This window comes from Mus caroli, unplaced genomic scaffold, assembly GCF_978045245.1.
Source record: "Mus caroli unplaced genomic scaffold, Mus_caroli_1 scaffold_3, whole genome shotgun sequence".
Taxonomy (NCBI): Eukaryota; Metazoa; Chordata; class Mammalia; order Rodentia; family Muridae; genus Mus; species Mus caroli.
In genome coordinates this window covers 28,532,109-28,551,600 of record NW_028227258.1, presented here as the reverse complement: position 1 = coordinate 28,551,600, position 19,492 = coordinate 28,532,109, and the positions used below count along the sequence as shown (strand labels likewise).

The window sequence follows — 19,492 nt, the reverse complement described above, 5'->3', positions numbered from 1 at the left end:
GGGAGCCCATGATAGAGAGGTTCTCTGCTTTTCACGGAAGGCAGGCCGAGAGGCCGGGATCCACGTCTGGAACTTCTCAGGCTTGAAATGAATGCATAGCTGCCAAGCTTCCTCTCCTTCAGCAATGCATCCAGATCCCCATACAGATTTCCATAGGTGATTATTATGTAGTATAATGTAACATACTAATATATCTAGTATAATTTTATTGGGAGTACAGCTTTTAGTCAAATTGGTGGAAGAAGGGTGTAGCTCTTGTGGAATGCTCATGAAAAGAATTTTCACATTGTTCCTTTGGCCTCTGGAGGTTTCCTACCTCAGGGCAATGAGCAGTGAAAGTCACTTGGGCAGGAGATGCTTTCCCTGTGCGTGATGATGAAAGGCAAAGTGGGACGACAGCCTTTCCTTCAGGCTCTTTTATTAACAGCATCTGGAGAAGAGTACACAGAGACGATCTGGGTGGAAATTGATTCCTTAAATATAGTCTCAGGCTGGAGAGATGGCTTAGCTATTTAAGAGAGCTCTGGTTCTCCCAGAGGACTTAAGTTTGGTTCCCAGCATCCACACTGGCTGGGTTACAACTGCCTATAACTCCAGCTCCGTGGGATCTGACGTCATCTTCTTGTCTCTACAGGGTCCTGCACACACAGGTACACTCACATGTACATAAATAAAGATTGCAAACAAATTCAGGAGTGATAGCTTCTGTCTATTCTGTCAGCTTTGATGAGGTAGAAGTGGGAGTATCAGGAGTTCAAGGCCATCCTTGACGACCTGGTGAGTTCAGAGCCAGTCTGGTGTCCATGAGGCAGTGTCCCAGAAAGATAAGAAATGTAGTGATTGGTGGATATCAGCAGGATAGCAGGAGTTTCAAGTGGTTGTTCTCTGGTAAAAGATGAACAACACCATATGCAGAATGACCTTCAAGAACCACAGAAGTCACGTGAGGTACCATAGCACGTGAGCATAGCATAGAGTAAGAAAAGATAAATGGCAGTAAGGCAGGGGGATGATTTTGTATTCTCTACACACTCTCCTGATTCACGCAGCACATCTTGGAGAGAGATACTGTCTGCTTGAGACAGTATCTCTCTCCTGAATGAGCATCTGATGCCATCTAAATACTAAATACTAAATACTAAATCTAAATACTGTCTGCTTGGGACAAGGAGACTGAATGAGCATCTGGTGTAGTCTAAACTAACACGGAACTCATGCAAGTCAAATCCAGCCCTTGTTAAGTTCCTGCAGCCCCAGTGTCCAGGTTGGGACCTGTAGGTGGTCTCCACACCTAAGCTAGCCCCATGTAGTATTTTGCAGCCTAGATTCCAAGCTTGCCACAATGTTGGACTGACTGTAGCAGCTTTTGTTAATACATATGCACCAAACATTGGGGCTTACAATTTTATAAACACTGATGGACATAGTCAAATTGGTCTTGATAGAATAGTAGTGGGAGATTTCAGTTCCCCACTCTCACCTTCAGATAGGTATTTCTGATGGCTAATCAAGAAGATATAAGCAATGTAAGTAAGCAGCTCCTTAGCAGTCAGTGAGTTAAAGCAGTAATAAAAACCTCCCAACAAAGACTGGGTCTACATGGAGTTACTGATGAACCTTTAATGAAGAGCTAACCAGTGACCCACAAATCTTTCATAAAACAGAAGGACACAGTCACTCTATGACTCCTGTGTTACCCTGAATCTAAGCTCAGGAAGAACTTAGTTGTAACAAATAATATTATTTTAAATGTAGGCAGGAACTTAATATGGCAGCAGTTTTTCTTAACCCTAGCTAGTTCCCAAATAACGACAGAGAGATTTGTTTACAACTTAAAAGCACAATAACTAGGCATTATACTTCTGTTCTAATCCTCTAACCTAATTTTGCTATGTTCCATCTAAAATCTCCATAAATCCTGAACTTAGGGTCTCCATGCTCCAGCTGAACTCTGGTGATGTCTCCTTCCGAATGTCCCCGCCCCACTCTCTTCCCAGATGCTTCGCCGTAGTCTCTCCATTGCCCAGGGGTTTGTTTTTTTTGGCTTTCTGGTTGTACTACTTAAAGTTAGGGTTTCTCCGCTCTGATGAAACACTATGACCAGAAGCAACTTGGGGAGGAAAGGTTATCCGTGCCATCATTGAACTCAAACAGGGCAGGCAAGAGCTGCTGCAGAAGCCGTGGAGGAGCACTGTTTACTGGCTTGTTCCTGGCTTGCTCAGCCTGCTTTTTTATAGAACCCAGGACCACCAGCCCACTGTGCTACCACCACAGTGTTACTTAACCACTAGTTAACAAAACACTCTACAGTCTGATCTTATGGGGAGTCAGAGCTTCAGCTGAGGTTCTCTTCTTAATGACTAGGTTTTGTCAGGTTGACATAATGCTAGCCAACACACTACTCTTGGTTATAGTTTCAGAGCCAGAGTCAATACATTTCATAGACATTGGGCATCGTGTGTGTGTGTGTGTGTGTGTGTGTGTGTGCTGACTAGTCACAATAAGCCAGGAAATGAAACCATCCCAGATGTTCTTCAGCAGATAAATGGATGAAGAAAATGTGGTCCATGTGTACAATAGGGTTTTATACAGCCATAAGGAAAAATATAAGATCCAGCAATACCACTCCTGGGCATATATCCAGAAGATGCTCCAACTTGTAATAAGGACACATGCTCCACTATGTTCATAGCAGCCTTATTTATAATATCCAGAAGCTGGAAAGAACCCAGATGTCCTTCAACGGAGGAATGGATACAAGAAAATGTGGTGCATTTACATAATGGAGTACTATTCAGCTATTGAAAACAATGAATTTATGAAATTCTTAGACAAATGAATGGATCTGGAGGATATCATCCTAAGTGAGGTAACCCAGTCACAAAAGAACACACACAATATGCACTCACTGATAAGCTGATATTAGCCCAGAAGCTCAGAATACCCAAAATACAATTTGCAAAACACATGAAACTTAAGAAGAAGGAAGACCAAAGTGTGGACACTTTGCTCCTTCTTAGAATGGGGAACAAAATACCCATGGAAGGAGTTACAGAAACAAAGTTCAGAGCAGAGACTGAAGGAGTGACCATCCAGAGACTGCCCCACCTGGGGATCCATCCCATAAACAACCACCAAACCCAGACACTATTGCAGATGCCAACAAGAGGTTGCTAACAGGAGCCTGATATAGCTGTCTCATGAGAGGCTCTGCCATTGCCTGCCAAATACAGAAGTGGATGCTCACAGTCATCCATTAGACAAAGCACAGGGTCCCCAATGAAGGAGGTAGAGAAAGTACCCAAGGAGCTGAAGGGGTTTGCAGCCCCCTAGGAGGAACAACAATATGAACTAACCAGTACCCCCAGAGTTCCCAGGGACTAAACCACCAATCAAAGAAAACACATGGAGGGACCCATGGCTCCAGCTGCATGTGTAGCAGAGGATGGCCTAGTTGGTCATCAATGGGAGGAGAGGCCCTTGGTCCTGTGAAGGTTCTATGCCCCAGTGTAGGGGAATGCCTGGGCCAGGAAGCGGGAGTGGGTGGGTTGGGGAGCGGGGGGAAAGGGGAGGAGATAGGGGATTTTTGGAGGGGAAACTAGGAAAGGGGATAACATTTGAAATGTGAATAAAGAAAATATCTAATAAAAAATAAAAAGAAAAGAAAAGAAAAATATAACTCTTACATTTGCAGGAAAACAGATGAAATTGATAATCATTATCTTCTGTAAAATAAGCCAGCTTCACACAAATACTTTAGATTTTCTCTTGCACCGAAAGTTAAAATTGTAAGCACATTTTGTCTGTATGTGCGTGTGTGTGCGTGTGTGTGTGTATGTGTGTGTATGTGCGTGTGTGTGCGTGTGTGTATGTGTGTGTGTATGTGTGTGTGTATGTGTGTGTATGTGCGTGTGTGTGCGTGTGTGTGCGTGTGTGTGTGTGTATGTGCGTGTGTGTGCGTGTGTGTGTGTATGTGTGTGTATGTGCGTGTGTGTGCGTGTGTGTGTGTATGTGTGTGTGTATGTGTGTGTATGTGTGTGTATGTGTGTGTGTGTGCGTGTGTGTGTGTATGTGTGTGTATGTGCGTGTGTGTGCGTGTGTGTGTGTGTATGTGTGTGTATGTGCGTGTGTGTGTGTGTATGTGTGTGTGTGTGTATATATATATATATATATATATATATATATATATATACACTTTTATTCATAGCTTACAGAACTAGAAAGTAGATCATAAAAGAGAGATCTTCAGGGAGGTAGGGAATAGCGAGAATTCCAGGCAGAAGTAAAGGAGAGGTGATGTTAACTGGGGGAAGAGAGGGCACTAGTGAAGGAGCGGTGTGTGGGGAGGGTAGGAGCCGAGCGTCATTTACACATGGTATGAAGATGCCATGAAGGTGTGTGTGTGTGTGTGGTGGTTGTCAGGAGTTGAAGGGGATATGAGGGAAGGGTGTGTCTTAGTTAGGTGCAGGTGAATGTGCCTTGCAGCCCTGCCTTTAGGAGCCGCTGCCTTTACCATTCTGCTGAAGGAAGCACTCCTCCTACACTCTCCCTTTCTCTTCTACTCTGCTTTCTTTTTAATGAGGTTTGGTTGACTTCCCAGCTAAATATAAGGCCATTCAGGGTGGAAACTTTATTTACTTGCCATCCTGGACAGACCTTAGTAATTGCTGGTTAAATGAATGATTGACTAAATAAGTGTGTGAAAACAATGAGTGCTGGAATATTCCAGATTCTACTCCTGGTTATGAGATCTTGGGCAAATTATTTATTAAGTTTTCTCAAGTTTAATGCCTTCCATAAAACTGCAGTAGCTAGAGTACCCATGTCACTGGGTTGCTGTGAGGATTAAGTTGGCTGTAAATGTTAGATGCTAAACATTATAGAAGTGCGTTGAAGAAATTGAAAGTGATTTTAGCTTTTCCTTGCATTTGGCATCCTATAAGGGGTGCTGATTTTATGTTTATCTGTTATTAGATGTCGACTTTTTAAAGGACTTGTGTGATCTAGAGCTATTGTTTTCCTTTCCCTTTTTTCTAGGGGATGCAGAGAGCAACCAACGTCACCTATCAAGCCCACCATGTCAGCAGGAATAAGAGAGGGCAGGTGGTAGGGACCAGAGGTGGCTTCCGTGGTTGCACAGTTTGGCTGACAGGTATGGTCAAGAGAGCAATGAGTGGGTGTGGTGGTGCGGGCCTGGAACCCCAGGAGTGAGTTCAGGGTCAGCCTGAAACATGTAGCAAGACTGTATCACACGACAGCAATGACAAGACTAGAAGATGACCTCAGTGGGTGACTCGAAATGGAACAGGGCCATGGGTACCTAGGTGCCAGTGGGCACATAGGAATCAACACAGGGACAGGTAATGGCAGGAACCGTGAGGTATGGGGACCAGACACAAGTTGCGCCCTTCCCTGGGAGTAGTGGCTCTCAGTATTCCCATGAGGTGCTCAGGTCCATTGCTTGGGTTTTCTAGGAAACTGAAATCCACATTCCACTTACAACTACTTCTGGGGTTTTCCTCAAACATTGTGTCCGGTGTAGGGGGCCCTCCTCCCCAATACCATAAACCACTGCGTAAGGGCAGATCAGCAGCGGCTGGAGGGAGGATGCTCATCCCCATACCAGGATGTCACGTCCTGCTCTCCACATGGCACAGGTCCCACATAGCCACCATAAACCAAATTGAAATTTAAAAGAGATTTCTTTCTTGTGTTTAGTTGCTTCCCTAGAAAATGTCCTGATGCTAGTTCAGGTCCCTTTTCTGGAGACATTTAGTTGACCCGATTGCACTTAGATAATGTTTCTTGGGAAGTGTTTTTACATTGGCTGGAGTCTAGTTCCTAGAGCCATTGTAACGGGTTATCTGAAACCAGTGGCTTCAAGCAACAGCCACTCTTGATCTGCAAGCCAGTCACAGTTCTGGGCGGTCGGTGGCATCTGTCCACTCCTTTCCTGGCATCTGGGTCATCTAGAAATCACTGCCCTTCCATGGTTTATAGACATACTGTTTCAGTCTCTCCTTACAAGGACAAATACTGAGTTTGGGGCGCAGGGACTGTGTGCAGTTACAGTCGCAGTCTGAGGTCCTGGTGGCCGTGAGTACCTGGTGGGGAGGATGGTACAGCCATTTTGCCTTCTTTAGCTTTGTAGAAGCGTAAGTGCTTTACATATGTTGATTTTTTTTTTCCTGCCTTTTTCTTTCAGCCTCTCGTTTTTCAGCAGTGTTTATTCTTTAAGTCTGTATGTACTCCTAGACTGTGTAAGCAGGCTCTTCTGTTATAATTATGGTTATCTGTTTTGAACACAAAACTTAGAATTTCAGATTTTTTTTCCTGCCAGCACGTGGTTCTCAAACAATATTTAAAACTGATAAAAATCCTGAGCATAATCTCCACGTTTAGTCCTCACACCCAGGAGGCTGAGGCAGGAGGCTCGCTCAGCATTCAGTGCTGATGTGGACTATAAAGTGAGTTTCAAGCCATCCTGGGATCTGTGGCAAAACCGTGACTCAATAAAATAAAACAAAACAAAACAAAACAAAACAACCAACCAAGGAAACAACAACAACAACAACAGCCAAACAAAAGCAGCTGGAAAAGTAGCTGAGCCCTCCGCCCTCCTGTCTTCACCTCTTCCCTGCTGTTGGATCACAGTCACCCAAAGCCTCGGGGAGTGGGATGGCGAGTGGCCTCTGGTGACTCAGCACTGCGAAGGCTGAATTCAAGGGACTCCAGGGCTGTTCCCCCCCCCCCCCCCAGTCTCCCTTGGTTATAGTCAAGGTCCTTTGGCTGCAGTGACCTTGTTAGGCGTCCTTGTTAGGTGGGAGCTCAGCTGATTGACTGGAACAAGCTGGTGATCTCTGCAGCAGACTGGTCTCACTGTGTTCTCTAGCTGGCATCTGCAAGTTCATCCAACACAGACAAGTCACAGATCCACGTCTAGCTTAGCCTTGGAAGGCTGTAATATATATAGTTCACAATGTATATATATTTGGCTACAGTGAGTCCCTCAGCCAGCCCAGACTTAAGAGGGTGCCCTGAGATAGTTTGTGTTGAGGGGACAGTGGCAGGGCACACTGTAGAGGAGCTTGTAGGGTAGGCTATCCTGTTGTAGCTGTCTTTGGGGAAACAGGGTCTGCTAATGCACTAAAGTGGCTGCCCCTCTAGACATCCGCCCAGTGTGCCAGTCTCTTTTCTTTAGCCCTCATTGCCATGATTTTGTTCTAAGTCATTAGCATGCTAGCCGTCCACATTCATCTCTTGTCTTACTGTTCTCTTGACTCTGATATGTAATTACAGGCTCCAGGGTGGGGAAGTGTTTGTATATAAATGTTTGCTTTTTCCTAGTCATGAGAGTCCAGGGAATGGAAATTAGAATTTCTGGTCAGAATAGTTATTTTATGAATTGACGCCCCAGTGGTTTATCATGGTTTATAAGATCCTGGAACATGGAGGAACTGCAGTCACTTTTCGCCTTCCTTTTCCTTTCCTTGTTGTTATATGTAACTTGGCATTTGACTGTAAAAATGTGGCATGTGGCCAAGTGAATACACCTACTAGATATGGCACAGAAATTGGTTAATAAGTTTTGGGGCTTATTAATGATTTCTGGGTTAAGTTATCAAAGATAGATGCTTAAGAACAATATATCCAGACCCCATCCCCTAAATCATAAGGAAACCCTAGATGCGTGTAGATATTTTGAGTAGGTAAAAGGTCAATCTTAAAGGGATGATGGTAAGATGTTTCTGAGACACTGGTGCTGAGAGTAACAAATGTAATCTCTTGTCCTTACTCTTGGTTCTCACTGCACGTGGAATTTGCTTGGACTGTTCCCTCCAGGATTGTCCGGAGCAGGGAAGACGACCGTGAGCATGGCTCTGGAGGAGTACCTGGTATGCCACGGCATTCCGTGCTACACTTTGGATGGTGACAACATCCGCCAAGGACTCAATAAGAACCTCGGCTTCAGTCCTGAGGACAGAGAAGAGAACGTTCGCCGCATAGCTGAGGTGGCGAAGCTGTTTGCAGATGCTGGCTTAGTGTGTATCACAAGCTTTATATCGCCTTACACACAGGTATGGAGCCTTTATGCCATTAGGTGCTGCTTATATTATTGAAAGCGTGGTATCAGGCAAAAAGAAATTTAAACACTGGCCTGTGTTTTGAGGCTAGGTTCAACTTTTTTTTTTTAATTTCCTTATAATACAAATAACTTTAAAAACAATTATGTGCTGTGATTTTTCTGAGTAAATCCAGTTTGGGTAAAACTTGCTATTAAAACACCCTGGGGTGTAGCAAAGTTCTTGAGATGAAGCCATTAGCTGAATTGTTTCAGTCTTAACACACACACACACACACACACACACACACGCAGACCTTCGCACACACACACGCACATGCAGACACACACACACAGACACACACACACGCACATGCAGACACACACACACAGACACACAGACACACACACAGACACACACAGATGCACACACAGACACACACACACAGACACACACAAACATACACATATGCAGATACATATACACATGTAAACAAACTAAGGTACTACAGAGTCCCTTACACCATCCTTGATGTCAGGACATCCGACGTTTTGTTGATCACGTTTTATTGATCACTTACTGTTTCCGTGAATGTCTCCTTTTTTCCCCGAAGGATCGCAACAACGCAAGGCAGATTCATGAGGGTGCAAGCTTGCCCTTCTTTGAAGTTTTTGTCGACGCTCCTCTGCATGTTTGTGAGCAGAGGGATGTCAAAGGCCTCTACAAGAAGGCGCGGGCAGGGGAGATAAAAGGCAAGCATCGTTTTCTTCAGGGTTCCTTTGTCCAGATAGTTCATGCTTTTGCGTGTTCATCTGATGTGCCTTTCTTTTAAATTAAATTTGTATTTCTGTGTGTGTGTGTGTGTGTGTGTGTGCATGTCTGTGCGTGTCCGTGCAGGTGCCTGTGGAGGCTGGAGGCATTTGATCCTCTGGAGCTGGCATAGGTGCTGGGAACTGAACTCTGATTTTCTACAAGAACATCCTATGGTCTTAATCACTGATCTGTCTCTCCTGTCCCCAGAACTGATAACTCTTGCCTAAGAAATTGGGAGTGAGAAATGACCTGAGCTGGTTGAGAGAGCTGGGACTTTGAGAGGTTGTGCTGAAAACCCACTTTATATATTTAGGAATCTAGTATTAGGTTATCAGCCATCGCTACCTCTGCTGTCTCTGTCACATCATGAAAGTGTGAGATGTCCCATACCCGTTGGGAAGATGCCTGAAGTGTAAGGATCTTTATGTGAGGAGAATGTCCTGTTTTTATGTCGTAGTAGTTGGTAAGGCTCTTTATTCAGCCTCTAAGATTTTTAAATTTGAATTTACCTATTTCTGACTCTATGCTTAGCTTTTGTGGGCTGTTCACAGTGTCAGTGTGTATGATATGTTAGGCATTGAAGGGGAAATGTAGAGCACATCTTTGCTGTTGTGTTTGTTACTGTGTTGATTCTGTCAGCATTCATAGAAACACGCCATACTGGCCTTAATAAAGCACTGAAGGTCGATTATACAGTAATTATTCTGTAGGGGCGATTCATGCAGGTAACCTGCTGGCCTTCCCAACAAGGTCCAGTAGCCTGGGACCATTGTGGAAGTTCTGCATTCTAGATTTGGGTATTCAGTTTTTGGCTCAGGAAAGATAAACAGAAATTGAGGAGGAGAATGTGTGCTATCCATTTCTCTACTGTATTTGGGCCTGGGAATAAGTGGCTGAGGGAAATGCTGCCTGCCCTGATGGTGTCTAGTCTTGCAGGCAAAACTGATGCTGGACCTTGCTGCCTCAGGGCCCAGCTGATAGAGAGATCACTGGCAGTTGTCACTCCCACACACTAAGCTGGCACCTTCCTGACTCAGAAGGAACAAACAGGTTGCCAACTTGGAGAAACTGATGTTGGGGGCGGGGGTGGGGCAAGAAAGCAGACAGGTCATTTTACATTTTCCTGTAGTTTCTGAGTGATGTTTAAAATGACTCTCAGTGTTGAGAATGCTGTGTAGCATTTCTATTCTGTAGTACAGTTATTTCTCATCAGGCATGTGAGTGTAGGCCAGAGGACAACTGTAGGAGTTGGCTCTTTCCTTCCACAGTGCGGGTCCTGAGAGTGAACTCAGGTTGTTAGGCCCTGTTACTCATTGGGAGGTCAGGGTAAGTGTTCCAATACGGTCAATAAGCTGCCTTCAGACAGAAATGCACAGGACACCCGAGGCTGGTGGGAACCTGACCTGCATCACCAAGGAGACGTGTGCCAGTGTTCACTTCATTAGTATTTGTGATGACTTTATTGGACATTGCTATAGTGAGTAATGAGAATTGACTGTATGTGTAGAGAAGAAATAATGTTTAATTAGAACTCTCCCAAGAAAGGCATCGGTACCATAATGCCACGGCAGGGCAGCGCTTAGTAAGCCTGAACTTCAGTGCAGGTTGGCACAGAGGAAATATACACTCTTTACATTTCTGCCCCCGTCTGTCGTCTGCCTCCTTTACAGGCTTCACTGGGATCGATTCTGAGTATGAGAAACCCGAGGCCCCGGAGCTGGTGCTGAAAACAGATTCCTGTGACGTCAACGACTGCGTCCAGCAGGTTGTGGAGCTTCTTCAGGAACGGGTAAGAGAAGGAGGATGAGGAGGAGAAAACCGCCTGTTAACGTGGCCTCTAAAAAAACGACCTGACCGAGAAGTGTGTGTTTCAAATCTTTATAAAAGTCAGTAACTTCCTGTATGCTGTTATGTTAGCATTTTGGGACATACACAATACATGAAATATCCCAGTTATTATAAATGTCAGAAAAGCTGTGAGTCACAGGATCTTTTATCATCATTAACTTTCCTGCACTTAGTCTGCTGCATGACGTGACGTTAGACTGCTTGTGTTGAGGCACACCGAGTTGTTACATTTCCTGAGGTATTTGACAAGTATACACCTCCCTCAACATGGTGATGCACTTCCTGCTAGACGGTCGAGCAAGGACCTGCAGAGAGAGGGCTGCTGGTTTTAAGTGTCTCTCCCTGGCTCCCGGGCATACATGGAGCCATCAGAGGCACTGGGGCTGGATAACAGATATATGGTTCCCGTGGATTTTATTCACGTTTAGAAGTAGTTTTTCTTTCCACTAATCTACCGGCTACCTCTTCTTTGAGTCCACTGTCCCATAGTTCACTTTAGCTGGAGAGGACGCAGCCATTGTGTGGGTGATGGAACTTGGCGGGTTGGTGTTTCTTTCATCTGCTTGTCATCTGTCCTTACGGTTGTTGGCCACTTCTCCCATGTCGGAAGCAAGCGGGGAGGGGATGTGTCATCATCCCCTCTTCTGTCCTAACCGGACAGTGGAGTTTGGGATTCCTTTTTATGTACAAAATTCTGACCTCTCGTCTATAGTCTCTCACTCAGTCCTCTGCCCAAATATATATGTTTCACCTTTGAAGTTTTCTGTATTATAGTCGAGGTAGTTAGCATAAGACTTTCCTTCTAATATTGTTTTCCCTGAGGCAGGGATTCTCTGTGTAGCCCTGGCTGTCCTGGAGCTCGCTCTGTAGACCAGGCTGGGGATCAGTCATCTTCTGGTCCTAAGTTTCCTGTTAACTAACTTCTGTCCTCAGCCCTCAGCTCCCCTCGTCTCTCCACAGTGGTCCCGGCAGCCATTCCTCACTTTCTACCAAGCATATAGTAATCAAAACCCAATTCCTGTCGTTACTGACCGACCCAGACACTAGCAAGGCAGAGAGGTTAGTCAGCCAGGATTCCGTCCTTGGGGCTTTGCATCGCAGGTCAAAGAAGAAACAGGAGCACGAGACTCCTGAGGAATGTGTTAGAGGCCACGATTCAGGTTCATGGCGTGTCTGGAGGCTGAGAGGAGTGTTTGAAAGATTCCTTTTGGAGAGTCTTCCTCTGCCTCGTCTTCGAAAGGCAGTTTTGCCGGGTGGAATTCTTTCTAGCAGTCTTGTACAGATGTCCCTCCACGGTCAGTCAGTTTATTTATCTGAGACAGGCTTTTGCTGTGTAGCCCTGGCTGGCCTAGAACTCACTGTGTAGACCAGGCTGGCCTCCGACTTGCCTCTGCTTTCCCAGTGCTGAGATTACAGGCAGATGTGCCACCCTGCCTCACACTTCATTGACCTTTGAAAATTGGTGGTCATTTGTTTTGAATGTGTCTTTAATTGACGTGCCATAGCTTTTGAGTGTGTAGCTGCGGTGTTGTCAGTGGGTGTAACCACCACTCTAGCCAGACTCTCTGTGTCTTTGGCAACAGCACCTCTTCCCCAACAGGGACTCCAGCTAGCCAGAGCCGTATGCCAAACAGCGAGACCCTGCTCCACAGATCCCCTGCTTTCTTTCCCCAGCTCATATTTTAGCTTTGAGTTCATCTGTTTTTAAGTTTCTCCATATTGTACCTACTATGTTGACCTGTTTATTGATTTCCAGCACTCATACAGAGGCCCACAGCTGACACTCCAGTGCCAGGGAATCTGATGCCCTCTTCTGGCCTCTAAGGGTACCGTATGTTGTACATAGACATGTGTGCTGGGCAAAGCATTCATACACATACAAAAACCAACCAACCAACCAACCGACCACTCATACACATTACAGAAACAAACAAGCAAGCAAGCAAAGAAAACAAACACAAAACAAATAAACAACCCCCAACCTGGAACATTTAAAACAAACCACATACAGAAAACAAAACCAATCTTGTCATCATTTGCCCTTTTTCCTAGCATATATATCTCTGTTGAAGTCCTCTATGTATTCGGGTACGCTGCCCGAGTTCCACTCCATCCTGTGAATCAGTTAGGTTGCAGTTTGAGTCACCACTTAATGTCCTTATTGATGATGGAACTCTTGGTAGGTCATTTCTGGATCTAGCTTGGTGGTGTCAGCCCTTGACTTTGGGTGGTTTTCACCCTTTGGTTATCTCATAACTTTATCATAGCAAGGACTGAGATAATTAATTACATTTATTTATTCATTTATTCATTTATTTATTCATCTTAATTACATTTATTTATTCATTTATTGTTTTTTTTTTTTTTTTTTTTTTTGTGTGTGTGTGTGTGTGTGTGTGTATGGGTAGGTATGTGCCGTGGAGCACTTGTGGAAGTCAGAAGTCAGTTTTCTGTATTTGTTCTCCCTGTGTGGGTTCTGGGGATTGAACTCGGTCTGTCAGGCTTGGCAGCAGGCGCCTTAATCTGCTGAGCCATCCCACTGGCTGAGATAGTAGTTCTTTTTGTTACTCTTTGTTTGTTTCTGGAGGCAAGATTCACCTGATGTTCATGCTGGCATTTTACTGTTACAGAACTAAGGATGACCCTGGACTTTTTTCTTCTGTCTCTTGAGTGCTAGGCTTTCAGGTGTGCACCACTGCCGTGCCTGGCTTATGTGCTCCTGGGACTGAACCCAGCGTTTTGTGCATGATAGTCAGTCACTCTGCCCAAAGGAGCTACACCACCAAGCTAGCCGCTCCCTGCCCTTAATTTTAAAAGACCAGGTCTGTTCAGTCTGTGGTCCTGGGTAGCTACGAGTGTGGCCCAACCTAAAAGTACCTTCAGTAAGCCATTGTGACTCTGTGACTTTTATTACTGTTGTTTCTGTCTGTCTCATCATTTGGTGGCATGGCTCTCACAGGTGAACTTGGCCACATGTGGGAGTGCTAAAGGCTGAACCTGCTTATGCTATGGATGTGACTTCATGTATCTGTCATGCGGTTGGTGGAGAAGGGCTGAGTTTAGTTAGTAATTACCAGCTTCTCCAGGGCCAGCTACTCCTCATGCTCAGTATGGGACCTACTTATATTTGTCTACGTTGAGCTTACGTTGCTTTACCTCAGTGTTGTCAGATGAAAGTTAAAAAGTTGGGCGTAGTCTAACTTTATAATTTTTATCTTTTATGTCTAACCAGCAGGTGTTGAATGTTTTACAGAATCCTGGGGAACCGCACAGACAGACACTCCTGTGGGGGCCACAGACACGGAGGGTGGCCACCCACTTATGGGGAATGCTAAGCTCAGTGTGGATTGCCTACTGCTGGTGCTCCTCCTGTCCTCTTTTCTTTGACTTCTTCCTCACTTAGAATAGCATTCTTCGGAGTTCATGCTTTGCCTGCATAAATCAGCCTCATGCCTCAGCTGCTGCTGACCCCCAGCCCCCTTTTAAAGCAAGGAGGAGGATGACTTATGCTGTCCTTAAATGTCTGTTCTGTGAAGATACTGTGGTCCCAAGCCTGGGAATGACACAGAGTCCCACACACCGTTCAGCCAAATACCAAATAGGCCATGTGAAGTTTTCCACTAATGCCCTCAGTGCTCACAGGACAGGGTCAGTGCCACTGTGATCTTGTGACCATGGCTTTTACTCTGTGCCTTTTATTTCATCATAGGTCATCCATAGAATCATCTCTCGGAAGTTTAGTCTAAATATTTTCTTTTTCTTTATTGATCAATTTTTTTCTTACTTACTTGTAATCAATTATTGTTATTATTATTATTATGGTGGTAGTGGTTTGTGTCGAGACTTCCTCCTGGTTTGGCTCTGAGAGGCGAGCTTTGTATGAGCTACCATTATGTATTCTACCACAGCATGCGCCTCCCCCTCCTCCTCCTCCTTTCTCTTTCTACCGTAGTCTCTGCAGTCTTCGTTCATGCCTTCTTCCTAATGATGCCATCCTAATTAGAGGCTGTATTGATCATCCTTTTTATGTGTATTATACTTGCCAGACAGGGTGCTGATTGGACACTTTCACCTGATGCCTCACAGAGAAGCACAGAGCAGTCTCTGACATCTGCTGTGTGTTATAAAGAGCACACATGTAGTGCTTTGTCTTTAAAGTGCTCTGTTTTTTTTTTCCTGACCTCCAGGGGGCAGTGCCCCCTTTTCTCTCTTAGCTTATCTTATAACGCCTTCTTTCCTGTATTTTGTTTTAAATTAAAGATTTGCTTATTTTTTATTGTATATGTATGGGTGTTTTGCTTGCATATATGCCTGTACCATATCCATGCAATGCTCTTGGATGCTAGAATGCCCCGGAACTAGAGTTATAGACAGTTGTTAGCTGTCATTAACATTGGGTGCTGGGATTCAAACCCAGGTCCTTTGGAAAAACAGCCAGTGCTCTTAATCAGAGAGCTCCTCCCCCCCTACACCCCCCCCCCCAGTTTCTGTGGCGTCTTCATAAGAGATCTTTGCACTCAGCTCTTTTTGTGTGCTGTCTCATTTCACCCACACAGTATCTTGGTAGTACTTCACAGAAATTACGAGATTTGCTTATGGCTGTGTTGGCTTACGCATCTGGGGATTTCATGGTGATTTTAATGTATCTCTGTCCTTATTTTTAGGAGTCTTCTCATTACACTTAAAGCTAATCATTACACGATGTCTACCAAAGTTATCTGGTTGTATGAGTTTAGGACAGAAGTTTCCTCATGAAGACTGTTTCTTATCATAAAGTAGGGTGACCACAGAGAAGAAATCCTAACGCCATGTTACTATAATTATGCCCTCTTGGCATCAGCCTTGTTTGGGGAGAAAGACCTCTGCTGTGGGTGGTGAATCTCGTTGCCTGGAGAACGCTCAGAGCCATGTGTGGTGCACACTGCAGCAAACACTGGGATGCGGCGGCCAGCCAAGCAGTACTGTCGCTTTATGGACCTGCATGTTTGGTCTCCGCTACTCCTATTTAGTTTATAGTGTGTAGACAAGATAGCCATGTTTAAATTAGTTTATGTTTCTTCTTTTGTAGCATGGTGTAACACTTAAAATTACTATCAGAGGGAGATACAGATGGGCAAAACTACATCTGTTGTGACATGAATTCTCTTTGATTGCTTCCTAGTAAAGTTGAATCTCAAGGAAGCCTCAGGGCACATGGAGAAGGCAGTGAACAGCTGGCAGGTCACACTTCTCAGGGCACATGGAGAAGGCAGTGAACAGCAGGCAGGTCACACTTCTCAGGGCACATGGAGAAGGCAGTGAACAGCTGGCAGGTCACACTTCTCAGGGCACATGGAGAAGGCAGTGAACAGCTGGCAGGTCACACTTCTCAGGGCACATGGAGAAGGCAGTGAACAGCTGGCAGGTCACACTTCTCAGGGCACATGGAGAAGGCAGTGAACAGCTGGCAGGTCACACTTCTCAGGGCACATGGAGAAGGCAGTGAACAGCTGGCAGGTCACACTTCTCAGGGCACATGGAGAAGGCAGTGAACAGCTGGCAGGTCATACTTCTTAGTTGGTGGGACGCGCACTGCTTTCCCATGGACAGGCCAGTTTGGTACAATGCACACCCTGTCTAACCATCCAGCCAGGTATAGACATGCAACTCACCTTCAGGATGACTGCAGAGAAGTTGGCGAGATTTTTCCAGAGGTGCTTAGGGGAGAACGCAGAGTGGGATCTCAAATAGACGGAGGGTGGAGGGGCTGAGCGGGTGGGGTGCAGCAGTGAGTGACTCAGAGCAGAGGAAGTCAACCTGACCAGTTCACAATAGGCTCAACACCCCCCCACCCCCAGGAGTGATTGTAACATCACCGTTTTACTGAGGAGAAGCAGGGTCAGGTTTGTGATGTAGTCTCAGAATAGTTGGGTCAGGTGGGCTCGGTGTTGTCACAGGGTGGATGCTGCAGCCCACACTTAGGTCTTTCTAGTGGGTCATCATTTCTAAATTCTGTATTACTCCCAGAGATGTTTTAGCACCTCTGCATGTAGAGCGGCCCAGAAGCCTTTGAACTCCATCGTTTAGGGGGTACTTACGGAGGCTTCCTGTAGGCAGTGACTAGTGGAGTAGGCTAGAGGTGAGGCTGCAAGATAAACAAGATTACCTGCCTGCAGACAAGGTAATCCTTCTGCTGACAAAACCCAATCCTGAAACTGTCCAGGAGACATCAACCATGAATCTCTCCATATGAAAGATGTTACCACTTAGGAGATTCAAAGCTCATAGTTCTGTGCTAGGACCTGGGGACAAATATGAAATCTGAATATTGGATGAAATATGACTCTTTTATCTGATTCCCTTTCACATCCCTTGATGGTTGATTCCTGAGTGCAGATGGGTTTTCATTGATCTTACAAAGACTGAATACTGTTAGAGTCTTTTAAAGGCACTCTAGAGAAAAATCAAGGATAGTACTGCCTGACTTGGGAAAAAAACTCACTCAGTGAAAGAAACTTCTCAAGTTTGAATCTAGATGATGTGAAATGTTCTATAATATGGGAAGTAAGGTCTTTGTGGGCTATTTTTGTTTACAGGTTTATTTGTGTGTGTTGTGTGCGCGTGTGTGTGTGTGTGTGTGTGTTTGCTGCCCAGCATGAATGCCCAGAAACTGACCTTGCGTCCTCTAAGAGCAGCAAGCATTATTAACTACTGAGGGATGTACCTGCGAGATTTACTATTTATTTATTTATTTATTTATTTAAGATAAAGTCTTCCTGGCTGACCTCGAACTTGCTATGTAGACTAGGTTGGCTTTGAACTTGAAGAGACCTGCTTGCCTCTGCCTCTGCCTCCAGAGTGCTATGATGAAAGGTGTGGATTTTTAAGGGCTAAGTGAGGAGGCTTTAAAGGTCTTTTCGACACCGTTGTTTTAGGCTGCACGGATCATTAACATGGATGGCAGATGATAGGCTTGCACAGGTGGGCAGATAGGCTTGTACAGGTGGGCAGATAGGCTTGCACAGGTGGTTTTGTGCAGGGCTGCTGGCTGTGCGGCAGCAGTCGCCTGCGGCAGGCCGCTCCTGTTATCACATCCACAGAAGCTCCTCTTTGTTGGAATCCTAATAAGATGCTCTTTATAATGACAACTTCATTTCTGAAATAAACTAAGGAAACTTTGTGCCTGCCTCAGGGTCAGTTCTTAGGGGCTTTGTTTATTTTTCCTCACAGATGCCAATGCTCTTACCTCTGGTATCATCCGAGTCTCCCAAGAGTTCAAGTCAGTTCTGATCCTTCCTGGATCACAGGTTAAGGCCCAGCCTCAGAACATTGCTTGTTGAGATATGAGTCATGAGTGCAGTTGTCTGAGTCACCCACTCTCTGCCAGCTGCTTATATAACTTGGGGTGCCTCTCTTCATGCTCTGTAATTGGTCAGAATGACTCGGAAGAGTATTGATTGTTGCTGGTTTATTATCAATTCAGGAAGAGCTAGCTTTATGGATGGGATGTATAGGGTAGTGTGGGGCATAGTGAACCAAGTTTCCATGCCTTCTTTTGGCTCTCTGTTTTAGCACCTCTGCATGTAGAGCGGCCCAGAAGCCTTTGAACTCCATCGTTTAGGGGGTACTTACGGAGGCTTCCTCTGGGCAGTGACTAGTGGAGTAGGCTGGAGGTGAGGCTGCAGGATACCAGCCTGTGAACAAGGTGATCCTGCTGACAAAACCCAATCCTGAAACTGTCCAGGAGACATCAGCCATGAATTTCTCCATATGAAAGATGTTACCACTTAGCAGATTCAAAGCTCATAGTTCTGTGCTAGGAACTGGGGACAAAGACCAAATATACAATGGGTTTTGCATTGTGCTGTGGCTTTGGGTAGAGAGAAGAGGCTAGCACCTCCTGGGACTTTTGAGAGAATGAAGGAGTTTAGAAGGCTGTGCCCATGGGAACAGTAGTGGCAGATTTTGTTTTCTGTCTTTTGTTTTTTTTTAAAACCACTATTCTGGGGAGACTCTCATAAAATGACTTCTACCTGTTTTATTTTATTTTCAGTTTTCTGAGACAGAGTTCTTCTGTGCAGCTCTGGCTGTCCTGGAACTCATTCTGTAGAGACCAGGCTGGCCTACAACTCTCAGAGATCCTCCAGCCTGTGCCTCCAGAGTGCTGGGATTAAAGGTTTGTGCCACCACCGCCCATCTTTAACTGGTATTCTTAATTTACTGTCACCAAGGAAGATAAATATTTATTTTGCATGTTCAAGAAAAGTGGGGTATTACAGCCATGAGGTCTTTTTTATGTGAGTACTTTAGGTTCTAATTTCTCTTCCCGTCTGGTTGCTCCATACAGTCACTCACATAAAAATATACGTCTCATCCCTTATCCGAGGACTGTTGTTTTCTTAACTTGATTCAAGCAAGCATTTATTCAAGACTATAGAAGACAAGTAAGCGGGTGGCTTTGTCTTTTCTTTCCACTACCCCTTGAGTGGTCACTAGATGGCCTGCTAGTATTGCATTTTAACTTGGCCTGTGAGAACACAAGGCAGTAGGCTTCTTGCCGCTGGTTTTAATCTAAAGTGATATTTTAAATGCTGTTTTTAAATCTACCAGGAACTCTGGATTTACTAGTGCTATAAATTATTTAAAGGTTTGTCTTCTTACAAAATGGTGGGTTAGTGCTCTAAATGGATTTTATTCTGCACATAAAAACCAGACTCCGGAGCTCGGTTTTAAAGTGCTGCCAGGATGTCGTTTGCTCGTGCTTTGGATGCATGTAGTTGAGACGATAG

General features: G+C 45.0%; 1 protein-coding gene across 1 annotated transcript in view; it reads left to right on the top strand.

Moving 5' to 3' along the window:
- The window catches only part of Papss1 (3'-phosphoadenosine 5'-phosphosulfate synthase 1), an 85,064-nt gene that overhangs the window by 7,549 nt on the left and 58,023 nt on the right, over positions 1-19,492 (top strand). The window contains 4 exon segments of the mRNA XM_021157472.3: positions 5,038-5,152; positions 7,843-8,078; positions 8,677-8,815; positions 10,547-10,665. Of these exon segments, the coding sequence (XP_021013131.1) occupies positions 5,038-5,152; positions 7,843-8,078; positions 8,677-8,815; positions 10,547-10,665 (609 nt within the window).